General features: G+C 42.9%; 1 protein-coding gene across 1 annotated transcript in view; it reads right to left on the bottom strand.

The window, feature by feature from the left end:
* Window positions 1-22529, bottom strand: part of LOC139478756 (post-GPI attachment to proteins factor 6-like) — a 38837-nt gene extending 16308 nt beyond the window's left edge. Inside the window, exons 1-9 of the mRNA XM_071261369.1 lie at window positions 22328-22529; window positions 16872-17046; window positions 10163-10370; window positions 9075-9205; window positions 5065-5357; window positions 4191-4510; window positions 3028-3239; window positions 1897-2045; window positions 1256-1434 (exon numbers count right to left, since the gene is read on the bottom strand). Coding sequence (XP_071117470.1) covers window positions 1256-1434; window positions 1897-2045; window positions 3028-3239; window positions 4191-4510; window positions 5065-5357; window positions 9075-9205; window positions 10163-10370; window positions 16872-17046; window positions 22328-22439 — 1779 coding nt within the window. The 5' untranslated portion in view covers window positions 22440-22529. The remainder of the gene's footprint in view (window positions 1-1255; window positions 1435-1896; window positions 2046-3027; window positions 3240-4190; window positions 4511-5064; window positions 5358-9074; window positions 9206-10162; window positions 10371-16871; window positions 17047-22327) is intronic.
* Window positions 22530-25866: the final 3337 nt, after the last annotated feature.

The raw sequence follows: 25866 nt of genomic DNA on the forward strand, positions 1-25866 counted from the left end.
GTGGGTGCAAGAGTGAGTGAGTGAGTGAGTGGGTGGGTGGGTGCAAGAGTGAGTGAGTGAGTGAGTGGTTGCAAGAGTGAGTGAGTGGTTGCAAGAGTGAGTGAGTGGGTGCAAGAGTGACTGAGTGAGTGCAAGAGTGAGTGAGTGAGTGAGTGAGTGGGTGCAAGAGTGAGTGAGTGAGTGAGTGGGTGGGTGGGTGGGTGCAAGAGTCAGTGGGTGGGTGCAAGAGTGAGTGAGTGAGTGAGTGAGTGGGTACGTGTGTGAGTGGTTGCAAGAGTGAGTGAGTGAGTGCGTGAGTGAGTGGGTGCAAGAGTGAGTGAGTGAGTGGGTGGGTGCAAGAGTGTGTGGGTGGGTGCAAGAGTGAGTGAGTGAGTGGGTGCAAGAGTGAGTGAGTGAGTGAGTGAGTGAGTGAGTGGGTCATAGTTCATGATGCACAGGATGTAGATCTTGCTGTTGTGGAAAGTGTGGCCAAACTTAGCACGGAAACAAATTTATAGCAAGGGTTGAGTTTCATGCCACTTTGTATCCCAGTATCTGAGTTACAAGTTGGCGTTTCAGCTTGATCTCAGAGGAAAGACTGTAGTGAAATAGATCTGAAACGTTCACTGCTTTGGCAAAACCCAACAGCTTGGGAAAGGTGCTGCCAAAACCAAAGATCATAATCAAGGCTGAGATTCCACAATCAGTGGATTCTGGCAAGAGAAAGGGAAATAACTCTGCACAGCAGCAATTCATGATCCCTTAGATGACAGAACCAGAGAACAGTACTAAACCTATATCACAGCGATTGAAAATCCCAAAGTGATTGAGGTGGTTGACATTAACCAACTTGGTGAAACCATCAACTGTTGGGCAAGTCTGGGAGTTGAACTCCCAATCAGCAGATCCTGGAACAACTAAAGGGTGACAACTCTGCACCACAAAGAGCAACCACTCGGTCAGCCATTCCCCTACATGTGAGAGGACACAGACAAGGCAACAACCCTTGTATAAAATGGCCTTAACAGGTCAGAAATATTTAGTAAAACATTCTTTATTTCATGAAGGATAAAGCCTTTCTAGTTACTGACAGGATAAAAATTGCAGCTCCCATGTGACCGATGGCTTGGTCTGTTTTTGGAAGTGACATTCTCTTTTGATCCATGCTGTGTTTTGTTATATGTCCATAGCCAACAATGGTATAATGCCAAATTAAAAAAGTTTGTGCCAAATTTGGATCTCATTCACTGAAGGCAACCAAAACGTCTCAACTTACTGTTGAAAAAAACATGTTGAATGTGTAGACCAACGCTTCCACAAAGTAGCGTCGATGAAGAGCCACTATGATGCCAGGGATGAAGAAGAGGTTGCTGAGAGACAACAGCAAAGTCATGGCCAACTCTGTTGTGTCCGAGTTTGCATGACTTCCATCTGTGCAGCCATACCCACGCCAACCTGTGAAACAAGGAAAGTTGCCATGGTTACTGAAAGACAACAATATATTCACTGTTGTTTCCCCAAGTCTGCAAGACTTCCATCTGTGCATCCATACTGAGTTAAGAGCCTTACAAATATCTCTTAACAGCAAAACTGATTTCAAATACATCACATTGCTTTTATGGGATCTTAATCTTCATTGACTAGGAATGCATGTAATGTAACTGTCATGAATTATAGTCACTTATTAAGGACTCCTCTTTCCGAGAATGTCATTGAAGCATGTTCAAAATGGATCAGGGGCCCGTAGTACAAAACAACATTAGCGCATCGACTGTTGAAAACCTATGTTAAGATATGGGAGTTACGATCACCTTAGCGCTAAGATCGCATTGTACAATGGCACCCTGGAAGAAAAATCACTCTGAAAACCTGGAGAATCTTTATGAAGTTCCGTTTGAAGCTGCACCAACGACGTACCTGCATAGCATTCACAGGAGCTGAAGATGTGGACACCGCTGATGTATTCCTTGCATTTGCCGTATCGGCCGCAGCGCTCCTCAATACACGGGGACAAACTCACCATGAACTCTACCAGCGGGGCACTGTAACATCCCCCCTGGGGCTTGCTGAAACAGAAAATAAATACAATCACAGTTTAGCATGTTTAGATGGATGTGCTACAACAATTTTAGAATCTTATCAATTCTTGGAGTAGCAAGTGAAGTGAGGTGAGGTGAGGTGAGGTGAGGTGAGGTGAGGTGAGGTGAGGTGAGGTGAGTTGAGGTGAGGTGAGGTGAGGTGAGGTGAGGTGAGGTGAGGTGAGGTGAGGTGACTTAATGCTGTGTCCAAGATTATTGCACTTATATAGCGACGTGCATGCACGTGTGTGTGTGTGGCTGCTTGTACTAGTCCAGAATAATTCTGGTTTTATTTCACTAGCCCACTGAGATGGCATGCTGTGGTTTAACATGAATACTCTACTCAGACAGTATATTGACTCCTAGCCAAGCTGAGCCAAGCCGAGCTGAGCCGAGACAACTAGGCCTTGCTTTAGCCTCCTAATGCAGAGGGCCAGGGAGGGTTACAACAAGTACCGTCTTTTAACGAGAGGTACCTACTGTGGATGTGAGGGATTGTAGCAGGCACTCTGTAAGGACAGGTACCTACTGTGGATGTGAGAGATTATAGCAGGTGCTCTGTAAGGAGAGGTACCTACTGTGGATGTGAGAGATTGTAGCAGGTGCTCTGTAAGGAAAGGTACCTACTGTGGATGTGAGAGATTGTAGCAGGTGCTCTGTAAGGAGAGGTACCTACTGTGGATGTGAGAGATTGTAGCAGGTGTTCTGTAAGGAGAGGTACCTACTGTGGATGTGAGAGATTGTAGCAGGTGCTCTGTAAGGAGAGGTACCTACTGTGGATGTGAGAGATTGTAGCAGGTGCTCTGTAAGGAAAGGTACCTACTGTGGATGTGAGAGATTGTAGCAGGCACTCTCTAAGGACAGGTACCTACTGTGGATGTGAGAGATTGTAGCAGGTGCTCTGTAAGGAGAGGTACCTACTGTGGATGTGAGAGATTGTAGCAGGTGCTCTGTAAGGAGAGGTACCTACTGTGGATGTGAGAGATTGTAGCAGGCAGTCTGTAAGGACAGGTACCACTGCCCTGCCTCTGGGTAGGGAATGTACAGCATGGCAGATGAGTTCTCCTCCGATGTGGTGTTGACAGTCATCAGAGCACCATCTGGACACCCCAGAAGCGTCTCCTTGTAGGGGACACGCCCCTTCATCAAGCACAGCCAGATCCTGTAGCCTTCAATCAGGTGCTGTTGCAGGAACAGATGATAACCATGGCAACACTTCAGACACTATCAGCGTATTCACACATGGGGCATGGATGTTACAGAATTATTTGTAATTACCACCTCAACCAAGTCAGAAGGAGAACATTTAGGCTAAAAAAACATGTTATCATCCAAAACTGGCTCCCACAGGAGATATCCCTTTGGTGATGAAATTGCATCATAATTCTTTGCAGACCATTGTGACGCAATTGGTTACCATGACGTCACAATCAACTGACATCACTAATGGCTCTGCTACTGAAGCTGTTAGCAGTACTTTTTACACTTAAGACACTGCTTATTACTGTCAACAAACTGAAAAAAGTTGGGAGAATGATGTTGGGTGATAAATAAAATCTCACCCTAGTATCTTTTGATATGAAATACATCAACACTCATTGATAAAAATGGAAAAAATCCTCGGCAAGCCTCGGAGTTTTTCCCCTTTTATCAACTTGGGTTGATATATTTGATTTCAAAAGACACTCGGGTGAGATTCTCTTTATAATCTTGGTTCTCAGGTACCGCCTGCATCATCATAAAGTCTGCCACACGTTTTGGTTTTATTTCCATTTTCCAAAACAAATACAAATCCTAATACTTAAAACAATCCTATCCAAAATAGCATGCAGTTACTTCCCTTTACATGAGCACTGTCACAACCATCTGGAAATTAACCAAGGTTTGGCATAGAGCTGAGACCTAGAGAACACCTTGATAAATCCCCAGTAGCATACATACAGTCAAGTCTCGTTAATCCGACACTTGTTAATCCGACATTCGGCTTTATCCGACACAAATGATGGGAATCGATTGATTCAGTGCTATTTAGTCCCGTTAATCCGACATTCTCGCACTCTGACTCCGACACACCTAATTTGCAATGAATTACCGAAATCACTCATCAAGTAACATATCCCAGCATGCACTCACTGCGCGATCCTCGAGGACAGCCAGGCTGATCTTGAGCGTGCCGCCTGTGTCTTCCACTTCGTCCAGGTTGAAGCTGGTGGAGAACGACCACTGGCTTGATAACAGGATCTGGTTCTGTGGGATAGGCAGCTCTCCATAGTTGTGGATCACAAACACTCCTGAGAAGTCTATTGGTGCAATCTTATATCGGCCTAAAGAATTAGACGTTACACATCTTGCTTTCCTTGTTGGACGTTCTTGCCTGTAGGGTGAGTATCTCACTATTCCATCTGTGGTGTTCTTCACGCCCATGTCTACGAGTATGGTGGGCTTGTCGCATTCTGAAACACGGAAACATTCAGTTTTAAAACCATGGTAACATGGCCCAAAAAACCTCAAATTCTAAGACAGATCTTGTATTTCCGTTCAAATCAAAATAAATAAATGTCTCTGCCAAGATATTGCTGCTATAATGCTAATAACAGCATCATGTAGTTATGACATTAATACCAAATTACAGAACAAATTTTTTGTTCTCTCTATTTATACATAATTCAGCATTAATAGAATACATAATTCTCCAATCGGCCCTCTTATCACTCATGGGGGCAATGGTGGCCAAGTCTTCTAAGGGGCTGCAATTGGTTGTGCAGAGTTTAGTCCCTTGGGCAACCCCGGGAACTATGATCGTTGGTTCGAATTCCCGATTCGCCCTGATTTGGTTTCTAGGTTTGTCAGCACCATACCCATGCTTGTGTTTTACCAAACTGGTAAACGTCTGAGACCTGCATCACTTCGGGCTTTCCTCCCACATTAAGCTGGCACATCCTGATATAACTGGAATACCGTTCAAAGCGGCGTTAAACTCGCTCACTCACTCACTCTAATCACTCACCATAAGTCATAAAATGAAGAATAAATGACAAAGTCTTCACTTCAGGCAATGCTGGGTTCCGAATGAACTTGATGTAAGTGGGCTCCAGAATGGGAGGTGATGTCATGGGGTAGATGCATGAGCTGTTGCTGTTGCTGCAGTTGACGGTGACGGAGGTGTTGGAGGGAACCACCTCGTTGGAGAGCACGAAGCTGATGGGGCATGGTGAGATGGGCTGAGTGGTGTTGCCCTGCGTCGTCTCGCAACCACTGATCTGTATGTCATACAGCACTGTGAAGTCCGGCGCTCTGAACCTGGATGGGAGGATGAGAGGAAAATAAGTCAACCCTTATTCCTATTTCTTGACTTCTGAGGCCTGCTTCACAGCGTCATCTTGCCAATGCAAGTCTATGATAAGGGGGAACGGGTGGCCCAGTCGTCTAAGAGGACGCAATTCATTGTGCAGAGTTACATCCTATGATCGTGGGTTCGAATCCCGGTTCGCCCAGATTATGTTTCTAGGTTTGTCAGCATCCTACCCGTGCTTGTGGGTTTCACTGAAGTGATAAACGTCTGATACCTGCATCACTTTGGGCTTTCCTCCCACATAAAGCTGACACGCCGTGATATAACTGGAATACTGTTAAAAGCGGTGTTAAACCCAACTCACTCACTCACTCTATGATAAAGTTTGTGAACACTACCAAAAAAACCCAGAAGCACCTACCCTCCCTGACCTGACTATACACTGATGGAGGTACCTACTTGTGAAGTCTCTCCCTGACCTGACTATACACTGATGGAGGTACCTTCTTGTGAAGTCTCTCCCTGGCCTGACTATACACTGATGGAGGTACCTACTTGTGAAGTCTCTCCCTGACCTGACTATACACTGATGGAGGTACCTACTTGTGAAGTCTCTCCCTGGTCTGACTATACACTGATGGAGGTCTCTACTTGTGAAGTCTCTCCCTGATCTGACTATACACTGATGGAGGTACCTACTTGTGACGTCTCTCCCTGGTCTGACTATACACTGATGGAGGTACCTACTTGTGACGTCTCTCCCTGATCTGACTATACACTGATGGAGGTACATTCTTGTGAAGTCACTCCCTGGTCTGACTATACACTGATGGAGGTACCTACTTGTGAAGTCTCTCCCTGGTCTGACTATACACTGATGGAGGTCTCTACTTGTGAAGTCACTCCCTGGTCTGACTATACACTGATGGAGGTACCTACTTGTGAAGTCACTCCCTGGCCTGACTATACACTGATGGAGGTAGCTACTTGTGAAGTCTCTCCCTGGTCTGACTATACACTGATGGAGGTCTCTACTTGTGAAGTCTCTCCCTGGTCTGACTATACACTGATGGAGGTACCTACTTGTGAAGTCTCTCCCTGGTCTGACTATACACTGATGGAGGTCTCTACTTGTGAAGTCACTCCCTGACCTGACTATACACTGATGGAGGTCTCTACTTGTGAAGTCTCTCCCTGGTCTGACTATACACTGATGGAGGTACCTACTTGTGACGTCTCTCCCTGACCTGACTATACACTGATGGAGGTCTCTACTTGTGAAGTCACTCCCTGGCCTGACTATACACTGATGGAGGTACCTACTTGTGAAGTCTCTCCCTGGTCTGACTATACACTGATGGAGGTCTCTACTTGTGAAGTCACTCCCTGGCCTGACTATACACTGATGGAGGTACCTACTTGTGAAGTCTCTCCCCTGGTCTGACTATACACTGATGGAGGTACCTACTTGTGAAGTCTCTCCCTGGTCTGACTATACACTGATGGAGGTCTCTACTTGTGAAGTCTCTCCCTGGTCTGACTATACACTGATGGAGGTACCTACTTGTGACGTCTCTCCCTGACCTGACTATACACTGATGGAGGTCTCTACTTGTGAAGTCTCTCCCTGGCCTGACTATACACTGATGGAGGTCTCTACTTGTGAAGTCTCTCCCTGGTCTGACTATACACTGATGGAGGTCTCTACTTGTGAAGTCACTCCCTGGCCTGACTATACACTGATGGAGGTACCTACTTGTGAAGTCTCTCCCTGGTCTGACTATACACTGATGGAGGTACCTACTTGTGAAGTCTCTCCCTGGTCTGACTTTACACTGATGGAGGTACCTACTTGTGAAGTCTCTCCCTGGTCTGACTATACACTGATGGAGGTACCTACTTGTGAAGTCTCTCCCTGGCCTGACTATACACTGATGGAGGTCTCTACTTGTGAAGTCTCTCCCTGGTCTGACTATACACTGATGGAGGTACCTACTTGTGAAGTCTCTCCCTGGTCTGACTATACACTGATGGAGGTACCTACTTGTGAAGTCTCTTCCTGACCTGACTATACACTGATGGAGGTACCTACTTGTGACGTCTCTCCCTGATCTGACTATACACTGATGGAGGTCTCTACTTGTGAAGTCACTCCCTGGCCTGACTATACACTGATGGAGGTCTCTACTTGTGAAGTCACTCCCTGGTCTGACTATACACTGATGGAGGTACCTACTTGTGAAGTCTCTCCCTGGTCTGACTATACACTGATGGAGGTCTCTACTTGTGAAGTCACTCCCTGGTCTGACTATACACTGATGGAGGTCTCTACTTGTGAAGTCTCTCCCCTGGTCTGACTATACACTGATGGAGGTACCTACTTGTGAAGTCTCTCCCTGGTCTGACTATACACTGATGGAGGTCTCTACTTGTGAAGTCTCTCCCTGGTCTGACTATACACTGATGGAGGTACCTACTTGTGACGTCTCTCCCTGGTCTGACTATACACTGATGGAGGTACCTACTTGTGACGTCTCTCCCTGACCTGACTATACACTGATGGAGGTCTCTACTTGTGAAGTCACTCCCTGGCCTGACTATACACTGATGGAGGTACCTACTTGTGAAGTCTCTCCCTGGTCTGACTATACACTGATGGAGGTCTCTACTTGTGAAGTCTCTCCCTGGTCTGACTATACACTGATGGAGGTACCTACTTGTGAAGTCTCTCCCTGGCCTGACTATACACTGATGGAGGTCTCTACTTGTGAAGTCTCTCCCTGGTCTGACTATACACTGATGGAGGTACCTACTTGTGAAGTCTCTCCCTGGTCTGACTTTACACTGATGGAGGTACCTACTTGTGAAGTCTCTCCCTGGTCTGACTATACACTGATGGAGGTACCTACTTGTGAAGTCTCTCCCTGGCCTGACTATACACTGATGGAGGTCTCTACTTGTGAAGTCTCTCCCTGGTCTGACTATACACTGATGGAGGTACCTACTTGTGAAGTCTCTCCCTGGTCTGACTATACACTGATGGAGGTACCTACTTGTGAAGTCTCTTCCTGACCTGACTATACACTGATGGAGGTACCTACTTGTGACGTCTCTCCCTGACCTGACTATACACTGATGGAGGTCTCTACTTGTGAAGTCACTCCCTGGCCTGACTATACACTGATGGAGGTCTCTACTTGTGAAGTCTCTCCCTGGTTTAACTATACACTGATGGAGGTACCTACTTGTGAAGTCTCTCCCTGGTCTGACTTTACACTGATGGAGGTACCTACTTGTGAAGTATCTCCCTGATCTGACTATACACTGATGGAGGTACCTACTTGTGAAGTCACTCCCTGGTCTGACTATACACTGATGGAGGTCTCTACTTGTGAAGTCTCTCCCTGGTCTGACTTTACACTGATGGAGGTACCTACTTGTGAAGTCACTCCCTGGCCTGACTATACACTGATGGAGGTACCTACTTGTGAAGTCTCTCCCTGGTCTGACTATACACTGATGGAGGTCTCTACTTGTGAAGTCTCTCCCTGGTCTGACTATACACTGATGGAGGTCTCTACTTGTGAAGTCTCTCCCTGGTCTGACTTTACACTGATGGAGGTACCTACTTGTGAAGTCTCCCCCTGGCCTGACTATACACTGATGGAGGTACCTACTTGTGAAGTCTCTCCCTGACCTGACTATACACTGATGGAGGTACCTACATGTAAAGTCTCTCTCGGTCATGGCTGAGGTGAATTTTGTGACTTTTATCCATGGAAAGGTCCCAGACATCTTCGACCACCTTCGTCACAGTGATCACAGACAGGCTGTAGGTACAGTCTTTGGTTAAACCCTGAAGGGACAAAACATCTCAATCTTACACATCGGCTATGTATCTACTGATACTGATAAGAGTACCTGCCCTTTCCACATTGTTTATTCTGGCTGCAAACAAGTTGGTCTCTAATACAAGCACCCTCCACACTCACCTGCCATTGTGACCTGAAAATCATTCTAGTCACCTGTAAGTTCACCTTCCCGAGGCAAGAGTGTCTACTAGCCTATACCGTAAGATATCCCTAGAGTCAAGTACTGTTTGTTTGTTGTTTAACGCCGCACTCAGCAATATTCCAGCTTTATGATGGCGGTCTGGAAATAATCAAGTCGGGACCACACGATCCAGTGATTGACATCATGAGCATCGATCCACACAATTGGGATATGATGACATGGATCGACCAAGTCAGGGAGCCTGACACCCGATTCCCGCTAGTCGCCTCTTACGACAGGCATAGTGGCCTTTTTATGGCAAGCATGGGCTGCTGAAGACCTATTCTACCCCGGATCTTCACAAGTAGAGTCAAGTACTGAAGGTGAAACCACTGAGACACTATAACACCTCTTGATTTTGAAATCTGTAGAGAAGTTGTCATCCATAAACTGTGTCTAGCTTGTCATCCGTCATCATGCCTATTACACAATTCAACTGTAATCACCATATTTCCTCTATTAGACGCCCAGGCTTCTATTTATTTTGGACAAGCCTTTGACCCGACATCAATGTAGAGGCCCGGCGTCTATTGGAGGCCCAGCTTCTATTAATACCCCCATTTCACTATGACCACAAATTTAGGTCCCCAAAAGGGATCATTAATTGTATTAATTGATCGACCCGGCGTCTATTAGAGGCCTGGCTTCTATTTTTTGCACTGAACAATTGACCCGGCTTCTATTAGAGGCCAGCGTCTATTAGAGGCCCGGCGTCTTATAGAGGAAATATGGTATGGTAATTAACAAAGCGCATACTGACCCTCTGTCTGATGTCGTCGGAGCTGTAATGATTCATGATGGCTGCAGCATACCACTTCCCAGACAGGGGGGAGGTGAGCGTGGCTTCAACGGACGCGTTGGACGAGGGCACCACATACTCCTTCTGCTGTTTCTGGTGCAGATGGAAATAGTCCGGGAACGTCTCATTGTTGGGACTGATCACTGGATACCGGCCCCGCTGAAGGAAACTGGGAAAGCAAGACGTCTTAAAACAATCTCAAAATAAGCAGATCTTAGTTTTAGCTACCGCTAAACAAAGATATGAGGACATCTCATTACAGGTCACGTCAGAACGACCTTTCGTGAATTTTGACTGACCAATGAAATGACTGACATGAAATCAACATTAGCCAATCAGAAGGCAGCTTTCTCGAGCTTTGTGACACTTGTTACCGGCGACTACGTTTCGAGACATATTTGAAGTATTCTCGATTAAAATTTTTAAAACTGATAAGAACATTCTGGGATGGCTTTTCGATGGCCCAGATTGTATGGATATTATCATAAAACCTGTAACTGTCGTTCGGAATATCTGTGTAAAAATATTTCATGGTTGCATGATTAGAAAACACATTTCGACTGTCACTTTCATGATCTGGTAAGCGACGCTCTGATTGGTTGGATGAAAGGTCGTTCTGACGTAACCCTTAATGGGATGTCCTCAGATCTTTGTTTAGCGATAGGGAGAACTAAGATCAGATTTTAATTAAACTAGTCTTAAAACAACTGTGGAAAGTTACTCAGCTGAACCTGATAGCATGTGGACAATATATAGACAATCGAAGATGCAAGAACAGATGACCATTTACCATGTTTACTTCATTGTATTCCTTGTTTTTTTGTTTTTTTGTTTAACGCTGCACTCAGCATTATTCCAGCTATATGAGGGCAGTCTGTATTTAATCGAGTCAATCCAGTGACATCATTCACCAATTTCATTTAAATCAGATCTTTGTTCTTGCTACCACTAAACAAAGATCTGAGGACATCCCATTACGGATCACATCTGACCGACCTTGCGCGAACTTTGACCGACCAATGGAATGACCCTTTAGAAGGGAGCTCTCTTGTGCTTTATGGCACTAATTTCAAATTGGCGACAACACTTCGTAAAATATTTTGACAAATTCTTGATTAAAAATTTGAAACCTGAACAAAAGAACATTCTGGAATGGCTAAAAGATGGTCTACATTGTATGGATTCAGTTGTTAAACCCGTAACTATCGTTTAGAATTCCCCGTGTTAAAGTTTTCGTGGTTGCATGATTAGAAATCACATTCTGACTGTCACTTTCTGCATTTCTTACTCCTTCTTTCGGTCCAAAGTGGAAACCTGCTTGAATAAAGTTTCCTGCTTCTGAAAAACAATTCACCCGAACACATCCCAGCATCACCATGGTCACCACCCAAGCAAATGGGTCGCACACTGTCATCCCATGCATAGCGACCTACACGATATGATCACCTGACTACCCCTACCACATCATTCTCTTTTTGACACTTTGTCAAAGCTATCAATCTTCTCGCTGGATTGAAGGATGCTAAGACGAGAAGAGGAACAATTTACAACATCCACAAGAGGATCATCCAACCACTACCAAGACATCACGTACCTAAAGCAGAGGTGAGCAGGTAAGGGCTTGGGACACGAGCTGTACCAGTGTTGTGAACCAACCTTGAGTTGGCCAATAGGGCGCGACCAAAAGCATGATGCTTGGTGGATGCCACCTTCTGAATGACAAGAAGTACAATGTCAGTCTGGGCCAGAAGCATAGGTGTTGAGGTTTTCTAACAAGATTGCCAGACAGTTGGTCCCATCAGTGTCCTGAAGAGAGATGAGGTGAGGTGAAATGGGGTTTAACGTCGCGTCCAAGATTATTGCACTTATATAGCGACGTGCATGTACGTGTGTGTGTTTGTGTGGCTGATGGTACTAGTCCGGACTGATGCCGATTTATAGTGCTAGCTCACTGAGATACCATGCCGCAGTTTAACATGAATACCCCACTCAGACACAGTATACTGACTCAGAGCTGACCAGTCCTTGTTTTAGCCCCTTAATGCCGAGCGCCAGACAGGGTAACAACAAATACCATCTTTTAACGTCTTTAGGTATGACGCGGTCGGGGATAGAACCCCGGACCTTCCGCTCTCCGGGCGGATGCTCTACCACTAGACCACGGAGGCGGTTTGAAGAGGGATGAACCGTGGCAGTTAAGTGTTGTACCTTGTTGTGAAGAGGTCAATGTCTGGGCTTTGGTAAAGTTAGCAGAAAATTCTTCCGGTGGCGATGCCATTCTGTCGGTGACAGTAGGTCTGTGACAGTAGATCGGGTCGGGATAGGGAGTCAGTTATGACATTGTTGATCCCAACTCGGACCTGAGTGAGTGAGTGAGTGAGTTGGGTTTAACGCCGCTTTTAACAGTATTCCAGTTACATCGCGGCATGTCAGCTTAATGTGGGAGGAAAGCCTGAAGTGATGCAGGTCTCAGACGTTTACCCACGAGCACAGGTATAGTGCTGACAAACCTAGAAACATAATTGGGGCGAACCGGGATTCGAACCCACAATCATAGGTTTCTGGCGTGCCCAAGGGATGCAACTCTGCACAGCGAATCGCGGCGCCTTAGCCGACTGGGCCACCCGTGCCCCTAACTCGGACCTGAACATTAGAGAGTCAATCAACTGGAAGAATTTGATCTTCAGTGACAGAAGCAGCGTTATACCATATATACCGTATATACCATACAGCGTTAGAAATTGGCACTAGTCCTGTAGTCCTTGCCAAACTGGCCAATAGTTAAGGAATCATAAGGACTAGGGAAATTTACCATTTTTAAGGTATATCGCTATATGTTATCATTATAAGGACTAGTGGAACAAAAATGTTAGCTTCTACCCCTGCCATATGACTGAAAGATTGTCCGACTGGATCATGAGGTGTGACTCACGAAGGAGTGCTGCCCGAGCTGGACACATCCAGAAGGACTGCCTTGAATTCGAGGTTGTTGATATGGAGTCACTTTTCTTTGATGAACCAGGTTGTTGAAGTGGGCTGCTCTGCCCAGTCCACAGTCGATGTGTCGTGTCGGGACGGTCCATGATGATTCTGCAGCTGAACTGCTAGGTTGATGAATGGAGCGACAATCCTGGGAAGGTCGATCCCCCAGTTGTTGTGTGTGAGTGGTGATCCCAAGAGCGGCAACCCGTATATCTGGAAAGTCGGTCATTGGAATGTCGATGCTTGGAGGAATGATCCCTAGCGCGTCGATCCCATGATTGTTGATTCCTAAAACAGCTCCGTCGTTTCTTAGTAGAAGTAGGGGACAAATTTGTACGATCAATCTGGGGCGAGGTTGGAATTGTCATTGTCAACTTGTGAGCGACTGTGTCCTGAGACGAAGCGGTATGTTCGCCAACGACTAGAACATATGTGAAGCAGCAGGGGACGATAAGTGACTCGCGACTGATGGGGCTCGGCAGGTCGACTGTAGGGGCAGACGAAGCTGAATTGGTCGAGTCGTCTGTAATGAGGACCATGTAGACGTCTGACGTTGCTGGTTGTTCCAACGTTGGTGTAGAGATGGACACATTAGGGACAGACGTCTGGACCAATTTTGTGGGAACATCGTAAGGAAACTATCTGACACACCATTATCTTTATGCTTGACGCCGGATGTGGTTTTACCAGACCAGAGGAGTCAACTGGTTTGAGGTCTCGTTTGGGCTTCTTGGCAGAGGAATGCCCAGGTTCTTAAATTTCAACTGCTGGTAAACATCAGACTTGGCATTTGCATAGGTATAGACTAGAGGCTTCCTCCGCAAGGTTGGAACACTGGGAACATCTTTTTCAGATAACAACGGCTGCCACAATCACAACAGTGTTCATGAGGATCAGCAGTGGAGTAAGTGCGCGCGGGTTTTTCATATTCTGTACCCAGTCTCTTAGATTAGTGTCGTAAAATTTGATACGATTTACAAGGCAGCCTACGAAAAACCAAAACAAATGTATTCTCTAAAATTCAGTATTCATCTCCACTGTGGCAATGAGAAAGGCAATAATGTGGTAGGTTTTTTAACTGTATTAGGTGATTAAGTCTTGTAAGTTCCCAAAGCATGATATCATGGTGCGTGACCCATTTGTTTGGGTGGTGACCATGGTGATCCTGGGATGTGTTTGGTTGAATTGTTTTTTAGAGGCTGGAAACTTTATTCAAGCACATTTCCATAAAGGATCGAAACAAGAAGGAAGAAATACAGAGTGTAAGTTGGGATAACTTTAAACATTTATTTTTATTACCTTTCTCCTTTATCATGTTTATTGGATTTGTCCAATGTTTCATATTTTAGAAGTATTTTGTGCATTTGCATAATCAGTAATGAAAAAGATCCTTAAAGGGCAAGTTCACACGGAAATGAACCTTTTTTTCTTGTACTTTTTCCACATTAAAAGTGTTAACATAGAAGTGTCATAGACAAAAATATAAAAACATCATATTTAATTAACATATTTTTTGCACTAAAACGATTTATATTTTTCACATTTACCAAGTGTTCTATTTCCATAACAAAAACACCATGGCTTATGTCCCTTGCAATATGACGTCATTGGTGCCAATTGATAAACATTATGACGTCATCATGCTTTGTTAGAGCCGCTTCACGTGGTGTAGGTACAGTTTTGTGATTCTAGCATCTCAGATGCCAGCCAGAATTGTGTTATGCTGAGTCACCACTGCGCCGGAGTGTGTCGTAGACCATGTTGTTTTACCGCAAAGTGGTCCTTGATATCTTTTGCGTTGAGAATAGACAGGGACCCAGTTGAATTGGCACCAATTACGTCATAATCTAAGGGGGATAACTCAGGCCTATTTCGCTCGTAAAACAAAGGCCTCATAACGGCATATCACTTTCACACTATTGTGAGCTTCCTACTTTCACTGTGAAAAAAAATGAGTGTATATTTTCAAACACAGATACTAACTAATTCTAAAATTGTGTTTTGTTTAGAAAAAGAAAGAAAGTGATTTTTGCGTGTACACTTCCCCTTTAAAACAATTATACCTTAATATCTTATTCTAGGTCTCTGAATATATAAGACTTTGAACTGATGACTAATGTTCACACATAGTTCAATATTACGTCTGGTAATTATTTTCTACAAATCACAAATTTATTCATCATCTTCATGGAAAGTATCAAACTATTTATTAATGACTGCTAATCTTAATATCAGTTTTTTCAGTCCATCCCTTCAGCCTGTGAAGGAGACCTTCAATCAACATGATTGTTTGGACCAGTTGTGAGGAAACTGTAACAACTGATGATGCCACGAACTTAGAATACACAATGGTTGGCTTCGGGCAAACCTTCTGAAAAAAAATTGGTTGTTTTAGGGCTGACATTTATGAAATATGTTTTGGCTATCATAATTATTGACAATAGTGAGTGATCATATGAATACTTTGTTTCACTTTCGTTTCTTTGCAAGATAATGGTCCACAGTGCTCTGTGTCCGGGACTCACAAACATGATACTGATACACACCAGCAGCCTACATAACCATTAGAAATTCTCTTACAAAAATTTGAAAGAAAATACCATCAGTTCGAACAGTATCACATTTGTTTATCACTTAAATATTTCATTCTTTTCAACATGCGGCCCAACTCTGTGTACGAACCTTTTTTTATGCCCACCATTGTCCAACATAGATTTGTTCATTTGTTTATTTGTTGTTTAAGGCCGCACTCAGCAATATTCCACCTACATGATGGTGGTCTGAAAATAGTCCAGAGTCTGGACCTGACAATCCAGTGATTGACATCATGAGCATCGATCCACGCAAATGGGATACAATGAGACAGGCATCAACCAAGTCAGAGAGCCTGACCACCTGATCCCATTAGTCGCCTCTTGCGACAAGCATAGTCGCCTCTTACGGCAAGCAAGGGTTGCTGAAGACCTATTCTACCCTGGATCTTCAAGGGTCGTCTCACATAGGAGCAACGTGGAGGTTGTAAGACCCATGATGTAAAAGTTGTCACGCAAGAAACTCTGCTGTTTAGGCAATGTAGTCTGGTGATAAAAACAGTGCTGTACCACAGTCATGTGGCGACCCTTCGCAACCATGGTGATGTAGAGCATCAAAGCCTGGGAAGTATGGACAATAACAATCTCATTAAAATCAGATCTTAGTTCTCGCTACCACTAAACAAAGATCTGAGGACATCCCAGTACAGGTCACTTCGGACCGACCTTGCACAAACATTGACCGACCAAAGGAATGTCCAATCAGAAGGCAGCTTACAGCACAAATTTCAAATTGGCGACTTCGCTTCAAAACATATTTTGACAAATTCTCGATTACAAATGTGAAACCTGAACAAAAAACCATTCTGGAATGGCTAATATATGCTCTCGATTGTAAGAATTCAGTCATCAAACCCGTAACTATCGTTCGGAATACCCCGTGTTAAAGTTTTAGAGATTGTATGATTAGAAATCACATTCCGACTGTCACTTTCATAATCTGGTAAGCGACGCACTGATTGGTCGGATGATAGGTCGTTCTGACGTGAGCCCTAATGGGATGTCCTCAGATCTTTGTTTAGCGGTAGCGAGAACTAAGGTCTGATTTTAATGAGATTGGGACAATAAGACACATGAAATAACAGATGTCTACTTACACCTTAACCTTCCTGACAGCACATTTGTCACCCGAAGCAAATGCTCTGAATGTCCAGAAAACCTGCTCCGTATGTAGAGGAATTGTGATAGTGACCAGTGACACGTCCTTGTAGGAGGAGTATTGAGTGACAGGTGCCCCTACCGTCCATTGAACCTCTGCTATATAATAACCATCTGAAACACAATCATATCATCACTTACCAAATAATAGCTTATAATCCAATATATTTGGTATCACATTCTGTTAAATATGCAATGAGGTCGCATATCAGGAACTGCTTTCAAGTTCCATACATGCCATGCCATCTTTCTCAATAAACATCATTCATCATCACTCCCTCCTTTCTTACCCGTGAAGATTCAGGGGTAGAATAGGTCTTCAGCAACCCATGCTTGCCGTAAAAGGCGACTATGCTTGTCGTAAAAGGCGACTAACGTGATCATGTGGTCAGGCTCGCTGACTTGGTTGATGCATGTCATCGATACCAATTGTGTGGATCGATGTTCATGATGTCAATCATTGGATTGCCTGGTCCAGACTTGATTATTTACAGACCGCTGTCATAGAGCTGGAATATTGCTGAGTGCGGCGTAAAACAACAAACCAACCAACCAACCTTTCTGTGACCTGTAACCTATAACCAATCGAGTGAGTGAGTATGGTTTTATGCCGCGTTTAGCAATATTCCAGCAATATCACAGCGGGGGACACCAGAAATGGGCTTCACACATTGTACCCATGTGGGGAATCGAACCCTAGTCTGCATGTGGGACCAGCCAACGCTTTAACCAAACCACTAGGCTCCCCATCGTCCTGTAACCTATCGATGAATGTTTTGTGAGAAAATATGACAAACCGATCAGAATGTGTGTATGACTTTGATAAAAAAATCCCTCAGGAATAATTTTTGATTATTCATGTGTCTTGCATCCAGAAATAGAGCCAAGATGTTGAGAGTGCCCCAGCCCCTTACTACGTCGAATACGGAATGTACTGTAGGCTGTGTAATCCAACACCTGATATTCTCATCTGACATTCATGACAACTCATTCTACACTTAACAAGGTGAGGTGAAATGGGGTTTAACGTCGCATCCAAGATTATTGCACTTATATAGCGACGTGCATGTACGTGTGTGTGTGTGGCTGCTTGTACTAGTCCGGACTGATGCCGATTTATAGTGCTAGCTCACTGAGATACCATGCCGCAGTTACCCCACTCAGACACAGTATACTGACTCCGAGCTGAACAGTCCTTGTTTTAGCCCCTTAATGCCGAGCGCCAGACAGGGTAACAACAAGTACCATCTTTTAACGTCTTTTGGTATGACGCGGCCGGGGATCGAACCCCGGACCTTCCGCTCTCTGGGCGGACGCTGTACCACTAGACCACGGAGGCGGTCCACTTTACAAGGATTAATCCACATTGAACTAAGTAACTTTTCATGCTTGGGGCAACACGAGGGTTGACCATAGTTGTTTTCTTAATTGACAGACTGGAGTACACATGGTACATACAAACTAAGTGAATCTCCGAGGGTACGTTCACCCATGAAACTGTGTTTAATCCGATCCGCCCTCCCCCTCCCCTTCCTGAACAGTGTCAGATTACATAGAGTCTACTGTACAGTCAAGTCTCGTTAATCCGACATCGTTGGTTGCACATGATTGTGTCGGATTAACGAGTATGTCGGATTAACGAAATTAAGTGATTTGTGATCGAAAATCGAACGTCTTCACGATAGATAATAACCGTGTGTACCTTGAAATAAAATCATTAAAACGATCCAAGATCAGTAGCCAGGCTTTGAATATAAATAAAGTCATCCATGCTTTCTTGTTTACATACCAGTCGACCATGGCAAGTCGACCATGTTTTATATACCTGTTCGTATTTCAAACTGGCTTCATGCACATTTATCTGGCTTCAATTTGTAAACTACATTTGCATAGCTTTGTACATACAGGTTAGAATAGCTTTTCCTGTTAATTGTTAAGTTAATCTCTGCAGCCATTGCATGTCAAAAAACGAGGTTGTGTACTCGCGGGCAGATGACCACGGAGTACGCTGACCACTGTGTCAGATTAACGAGACTGATTAATGAGTGATTTGGGTAAATCGTTGCAAATTAGGTGTGTCGGAGTGGGAGTGCGAGAATGTCCGATTAACGGGACCTAAATAGCACTGAATCATTCGGTTCCCATCATTTGTGTCGGATAAAGCCGAGTGTCGGATTAACGAGACTTGACTTGGGAACATAAACTATGCATGAGGCGACAGTGACCAGGAGATGACAGCCAGCCATCCACCGTGACCAGGAATCATGTTGCTAATCTAGGAATTAGCATGATTAGAGCATGGCTGGCTATATACATAAATGTAGACTTCAGCTGCTGGGGCTTCTCTGAACAACTCATTTGTCTCAATTTGTAAAACTGTTTTCTGCGCATCTACGTCACTCTTATTTTCATAACAATATCTTACACAGTTCACTTGGAGTGTTGCTCTCAACAGCAAAGAAATATAACCTACTTCATCATGTACTTCATTACATTTGCACAAGAGAATTTCCATGAAGAATGAGTGAAGAATGATTGTATTACCATATTCGACGTAATAAGTGCCCCGCTCTACGGCGGTATTTGCTAATATATTGGCTAGTGAACAATCCCAATTAGCACCCCTTCCGATTGATCAATGTTCACAAGACTTATTTATTCATGTACAATACGAACTCGTGTGTTATATGCACCCTTAATTATGGACAATTAAATTCTGGAAAATATATCTGTCGTATGAACATTTCAGGCTGAAAGCATAAACCATGAAATTTATGATCTTTCAACTCTGTTTTTTCTCTCACCAAAATAATATTCTAATAAGAGCCCCCTACTTCTAATTTTGAGAGCGCCCTGGGCGCTTATCAGGTCGAATACAGTATATGCTTGCTCATCCGTGCATTCATTCACCTGATGAAGGAGTAAGCACACTCTGTCTTATTATTTGCTTATGTGTATCCAGGGCTACAGATAAGCAGCGTATTTGCATAAAATACCTCCCGACCAAAAATATTCAAAGCACAACTACTTTCGTTGGTTGGTTGGTTTGTTGTTTAACGCCGCACTCAGCAATATTCCAGCTATATGACGACGGTCTGTAAATAATCGTGTCTGGACCAGACAATCCAGTGATCAATGTCATGAGCATCGATCCACGCAATTGGTATCGATGACATGCATCAACCAAGTCAGTGAGCCTGACCACACGATCCCATTAGTCGCCTCTTACGACAAGCATAATCGCCTTTTACGGCAAGCATGGGTTGCTGAAGACCTGTTCTACCCCGGATCTTCACAACTACCTTCAACTGACTTGTGTACAAAAACGCATGCATTAAATATAAAACTCAAATGTATAAAAACAGCATGCCTTAATACCTAATGAGACTTTTAGCATGCGTACAACGGTGCTAATTTCTTGAACACAATTACAAGCTAAATTATTTCCTGAGTCAAGTCTATATTTGGAACTGTTATCACGGTTAAATACATTTCAAACATTATTTCATATTTATTGAAATGTAATGTACACAAGGATTATTTTTCTTCATTTTTACTGACATAGTACAATAGCAGGTTGTGTCAAGGGGAATGTTGATTCTGAATGACTTTTTTACATTACAGTTACCATGGTTACATAGAAAAATATTTGGACATAATGGCATTTCACCAAATGACAGATTACATGTGATACCGAGAATGTGTCAAGTGAAGCGCATATTATTGCCACCAACAAATACCTTCAGCAAAGCCGTACCTAACAACTGTTTGGGTGTAAGCGAGTTGGGTTTAACACCGCCTTTAACAGTATTCCAGTTATTTCACGGCGTGTCAGGTTAGTGTGGGAGGAAAGCCCGAAGTGCTGTACATCTCAGACGTTTACCACTTCAGTGAAACCCATGAGCTTCGGTATGGTGCTGACAAACCTAGAAACATAATCAGGGCGAGGCGAGATTCGAACCCACAATCATAGGTTTCTGGCGTGCCCAAGGGACACAACTCTGTGTTAGTATCAACACTGAAGCATTCCGTTCTTTGAAATAAAGAAGTTGTATATCTCCTTGAAGTTGAACTGTCTCCTTAATTCATACCAACTTCTAAATGCCACTTTAAGAAATGTTGCATTTATATGACATAAGTTTACAACTAACTTAAGTAAAATAGTTTTATATAAATTCAGTTGCCATCGCTTTGCCCACAGTCACCACCATGGCAACCTATGTTCTGTTTTTTTGTCCCCAAACTCAAACTCTGGTCTGACAAAATTGAATTTCAAATACACACATTGATACTCAAAATCTAATTTTCAAACACATTATTGACTTTAATAAGTCTAATTTTAAATAACTTGCACTTACCGTATTCGACGTAATAAGTGCCCTGCTCTAATAAGCCCACAGCGTTATTTGCTAATACATTGGCTAGTGAACAATCCCAGTTAGCACCCTTTCCGATTGATCAATGCACACAAGACTTATTTATTCTTGTATAATACGCACTTGTTTGTCATATGCAACCTTAATTATGGGCAATTAATTTCACGAAAATATATCTATCTATTACACACAGATTCTTCTTTTATATCGTTTTAGGCTGTCAGAATAAACCACAAAATTTACAATCTTTCAACCTCGTTTTTAATCTCACCAAAATTATATTCTAATAAGAGCCCCCTATTTCTAATTTTGAGAGCGCCCTGGGTGCTTATTTTGTTGAATACGGTATGCCAAAACCATGCACCTCTGATGCTGATTGGGTAGGGGAGGGATTTGCAGCAAGATGATGAGGCTATTGCCCCATGATTGAATGAACCCATTGCTCACTGAACCTATGAAAAGTACAAATTCAAGGGTAAAAATAAACACGTAAAGCAGGTAATACAGGTAGTGTAACAAAATCAGTTTATACTCTGATTACAGAGAGGCAAGTGGATGCCAGGTATTTGACATGAAACAACCCCATCCTACCCAAACAAAAGGATTGAAGAAGTAAAAATGCTAAACCCTAAGAATGGTAAACATGGTAAAGGGAGCTTGTTTGACCACTGACAGTGAATGCATTATCATTATCCTGTACATACTGACAAATTGTGACTATATATATTCATACTTAACATTGCGAAAGTTATGAAGGACATGGGGATTCCCCAGAAACGTCATGGGGGATAAGCCATAATAACGTGGTCTTTCGGTTTCAGTTCCTTTCAGCGTTATTTTTCAATAAAAAATCAGCAATCAAATTGTAGCTATTTGTTTGATCTTATTCATAACTAGAATAGACATAACCATAATCGTTGTTTTACATTAGAGCACCATCATGATCATAATGATCATAATAATCATATTGCACATGACCAAAGTTCATTCACTGTCAGTCGGCTGTATTGGAAACTTACTTCCAAGAGTCACCGCTTCACACAGGATAAGAAGCACGACGACAATCAGAACGCTCAATCTGGTGCATTTCAGCTGTCTGCTTCCATCCTGATCGTCATGATTAAAGCCCATATTTTCTCATTTCTTCATCTTGTCTTACAGTCTATCAAGTGACGTCACACATAAACTTCCGGGGACAAGCTCCTTTCCAGCGCGTGTCATTTTCGTTTCCTCCCGGATAGAGAACTCCACGAAAGGGATATCGCTGTGAGGAGCTTGATCCGGGAACCACGAAGGGAGGTAAGTATCATACAAACTGTTGTTCATACCACAATTTTTTAATATCAAGGGTACGTTCCAGGATGTATTAGACCAATGAACGTTAGCCTGCTGTAGATCAAAAATATATTTTGCGCTAGCTTTAGCCAAAATTAAGCGCTTAATAATTTTATGATAAGGAAATCGATCACATATCAAATTAAACAACTATCTCACAGACTTTGCACTATAACCTCCTTTCGATCATCACGAGTTAGCTCCGAAATCCGAAAATGCTTTCACTGTATGGATACTTTTTTTAGTATTAAACAAAAGTCATCTGGGGTATTTCCAAATGACGACATCCGCTGAGCTCCGCCGTTCTTTTTGTCTGTTTGTTTAGGCTGAAGAAATTAATTAACATGCGCCTCCAAGTTTATTTAGCAGTCCTTGCAGACGGTAGCCCAGTCTCTGGTCACGCTCAGTTGCGTTGCGTATCATCCGGGTACTCACGGGGAAAAAAACAATAACAAAGGCAACAACCAGTCCGGGGAATTGTGTTAGATCAGTGCCCCTTTAAACTGTTTTGAAAAAGTTGGAAGATACTCTTCCCAAAAAAAACCCGCACAGGTAGATTTTTAGTAAATTTACTGTGCCTAACAATTTAATATCATAGATACAAATATTAAATTTTGGAGTTTGATAGTCACTTGGGTGGGCAATAGAACGTGCTGCTAAGAGAAGGGAAGTAACTGCTGTTTGCTGATTAGGCCTATTGTTTTCATGTGGTTCACATTATATGTACAGTAAAGTACGGTTAGAACGAACTCAAAGTGACTACTAATTTTAGTTCGTTATAACCGTAGTTCGTTATAAGCATATATACAGCATCGACACCCAGTTCGTCAACTGGTGGGGCGGTCGGGTAGCCTAGTGGTTAAAGCGTTCGCTCGTCACGCCGAAGACCCGGGTTCGATTCCCGACATGGGTACAATGTGTGAAGCCCATTTCTGGTGTCCCCCGCCGTGATATTGCTGGAATATTGCTAAAAGCGGCGTAAAACCATACCCACTCACTCACTCACTCGTCAACTGGTCGTCTACAGATATTATTAAGTTTTCATGTCTTTAATCAAGGAGCTCACGTGATTTGATCAGATAACCTTCCCAGCAGGCATTACAACGTTGGAACAACGTTGAAACAACGTCACTCTTCAACGTTGAAACAACGTTGCAAATTGGTTTCATATGAAAATTGAACTGACGTTGACACTTCAACGTTGTTTCAACGTCAGATGTCAACGTTGTTTCAACGACAGATGTCAACGTTGTTTCAACGTCAGATGTCAACGTTATTTCAACGTTGATGTATCAGAGGACCCCTTGTAAACCTTGAAAAAGTTGTTGTTTTTCAGTACAGCCTCAGCTCAAGAAGTGGTGGCCTCCCTGATATTTGAGATCAGTGAAATATTCTAGACGGTCATAATACACACCAAAAAACGAACCATCATGTTTTAGTTAAACAACAAATAAGCTGAGCTATAGCTAGCTTAATTAGGGTGTTAACCAATTTCACTAACCTCAAAGAAGTGGGGGAAAAAACTAATACTGTAAATCTGGTAATTGATGCGTCTCCAAATTAATACGACTGCTGACCCCTAACCAGAAATGCCACTCAATATCAATGCCAAGGTCACTGATTGGTATGAGACGGCCTCAGCAGTGATAACTCACAAGCTGCCCATTGTGTAATTCCCTTCCTTTGAATGGTATGGGTTTCCAGCTATATGATGGCGGTTTGTAAATAATCGAATCTGGAACAGACAATCCAGTGATTGACAACATAAACATCGATCCATGCAGTTCGGACTGATGACATGCATCAACTTAGTCAGCGACTCTGACCACCCGATCCCGTTAGTCGCCTTTTATGACAAGCATGGGTTGCTTAAGACCTATTCTACCCCCAATCTTCACGTGCCTATTCTTTGAATGACATTGTTAAAAACTTATGTCTGATGCAGGTGATGAATGAACAACAAAGATACATTGTTTACAAAAATTGTATTCAAAGAAAATTAAAAAGACCAACTTAATTTCAACTATATACAACATAAGCTCTTCTTTTTTCTGGGTGACAAAGAGGTCCTGGTGCTTAGGCCTTCCATCTCCCACCTGTTCTGCCAGGGGCATATTTAAGAAATCAACTGATCATATACTGAAGTTCCGTTTCCGTTGTCTTTGGAAAGATCAGGAGGACTGCATCTGAAATAATATTAACATGCAATTTAATACTATTATTAAGTTATTCAAAACGTGTGTGTATAACATTAAAACTAAAATGACAGATATTGTGTTATTATATATAAAAGAATCTTAATTATGAATATCCCCTAAGCTTACTCACTGAATGAAATAGTACTACAGATACATTTCCTTTTAGATTTCATTTCATGTGTACACAGTATCCTCAGATCTATATATATATGTGTGTAGTGGTAGCAAACACAAAGATATGATTTTAGTTTGAACAAAAGGTGTTATGTATACAGATCGCTTTATATGAGTGATGGTTTAATTTCTCTCATATCTGTTCTTGATGTACATATATAATCATTGATCAACTGATTAATGATTCGTGTGTGGATTAACACCACTTCCTTATTATAAACATTCCACTTATCTTACAAGAGGCAATAAAAGTATTTACCTTACCACATTTTCAAAACAAAAAGAAACTTGATCCCTACCACTACTTGTACCAGTCTATATGGATCCATGGATCTGAGTTCTACCTACTGAGCTACTGTAACCTTTCACCAATTTCATTCTATTTTACCTTAGCATAGCCTTTTCCACGTCGTCATCGGCATTCGCCCCGCCAATCCTTCTTAAGTAATTTTCTGTAAAAAGAACATTTGAACATTATATGTGGTATGAAAATCATTATATTAGTATATTACCATTCAACCAAAACTTATGGCATGTTACTGTTTACTTTTGTTTCCAAGCAATTCATAACAAACAACATTCTAATCTTACAATGTAATAACAGTACCGTAACTTCAACTTGACTTACCAAGCTGGCCTGATATTCATCCTCTCTCAGTCTCCCCTCGAGAGTATTCAACTCATCCAGTGTATTGAGTTGCTCAATAGAGCTTACTGATACTGTGTCTGCCACTGAGTCTTGATTCTGTTTCATTAGGTTCCTAATATCCGTCAAAAGATAGAGAACCCTTCTCTGGAATCCTGTGAAAAAGAAATAAATACATAACAATAAAAGATAGTTTGTTGTAGAC

The sequence above is a fragment of the Haliotis cracherodii genome, unplaced genomic scaffold (genome assembly GCF_022045235.1).
Source record: "Haliotis cracherodii isolate W230 unplaced genomic scaffold, xgHalCrac1.p SCAF_4, whole genome shotgun sequence".
NCBI classification, from domain to species: domain Eukaryota; kingdom Metazoa; phylum Mollusca; class Gastropoda; order Lepetellida; family Haliotidae; genus Haliotis; species Haliotis cracherodii.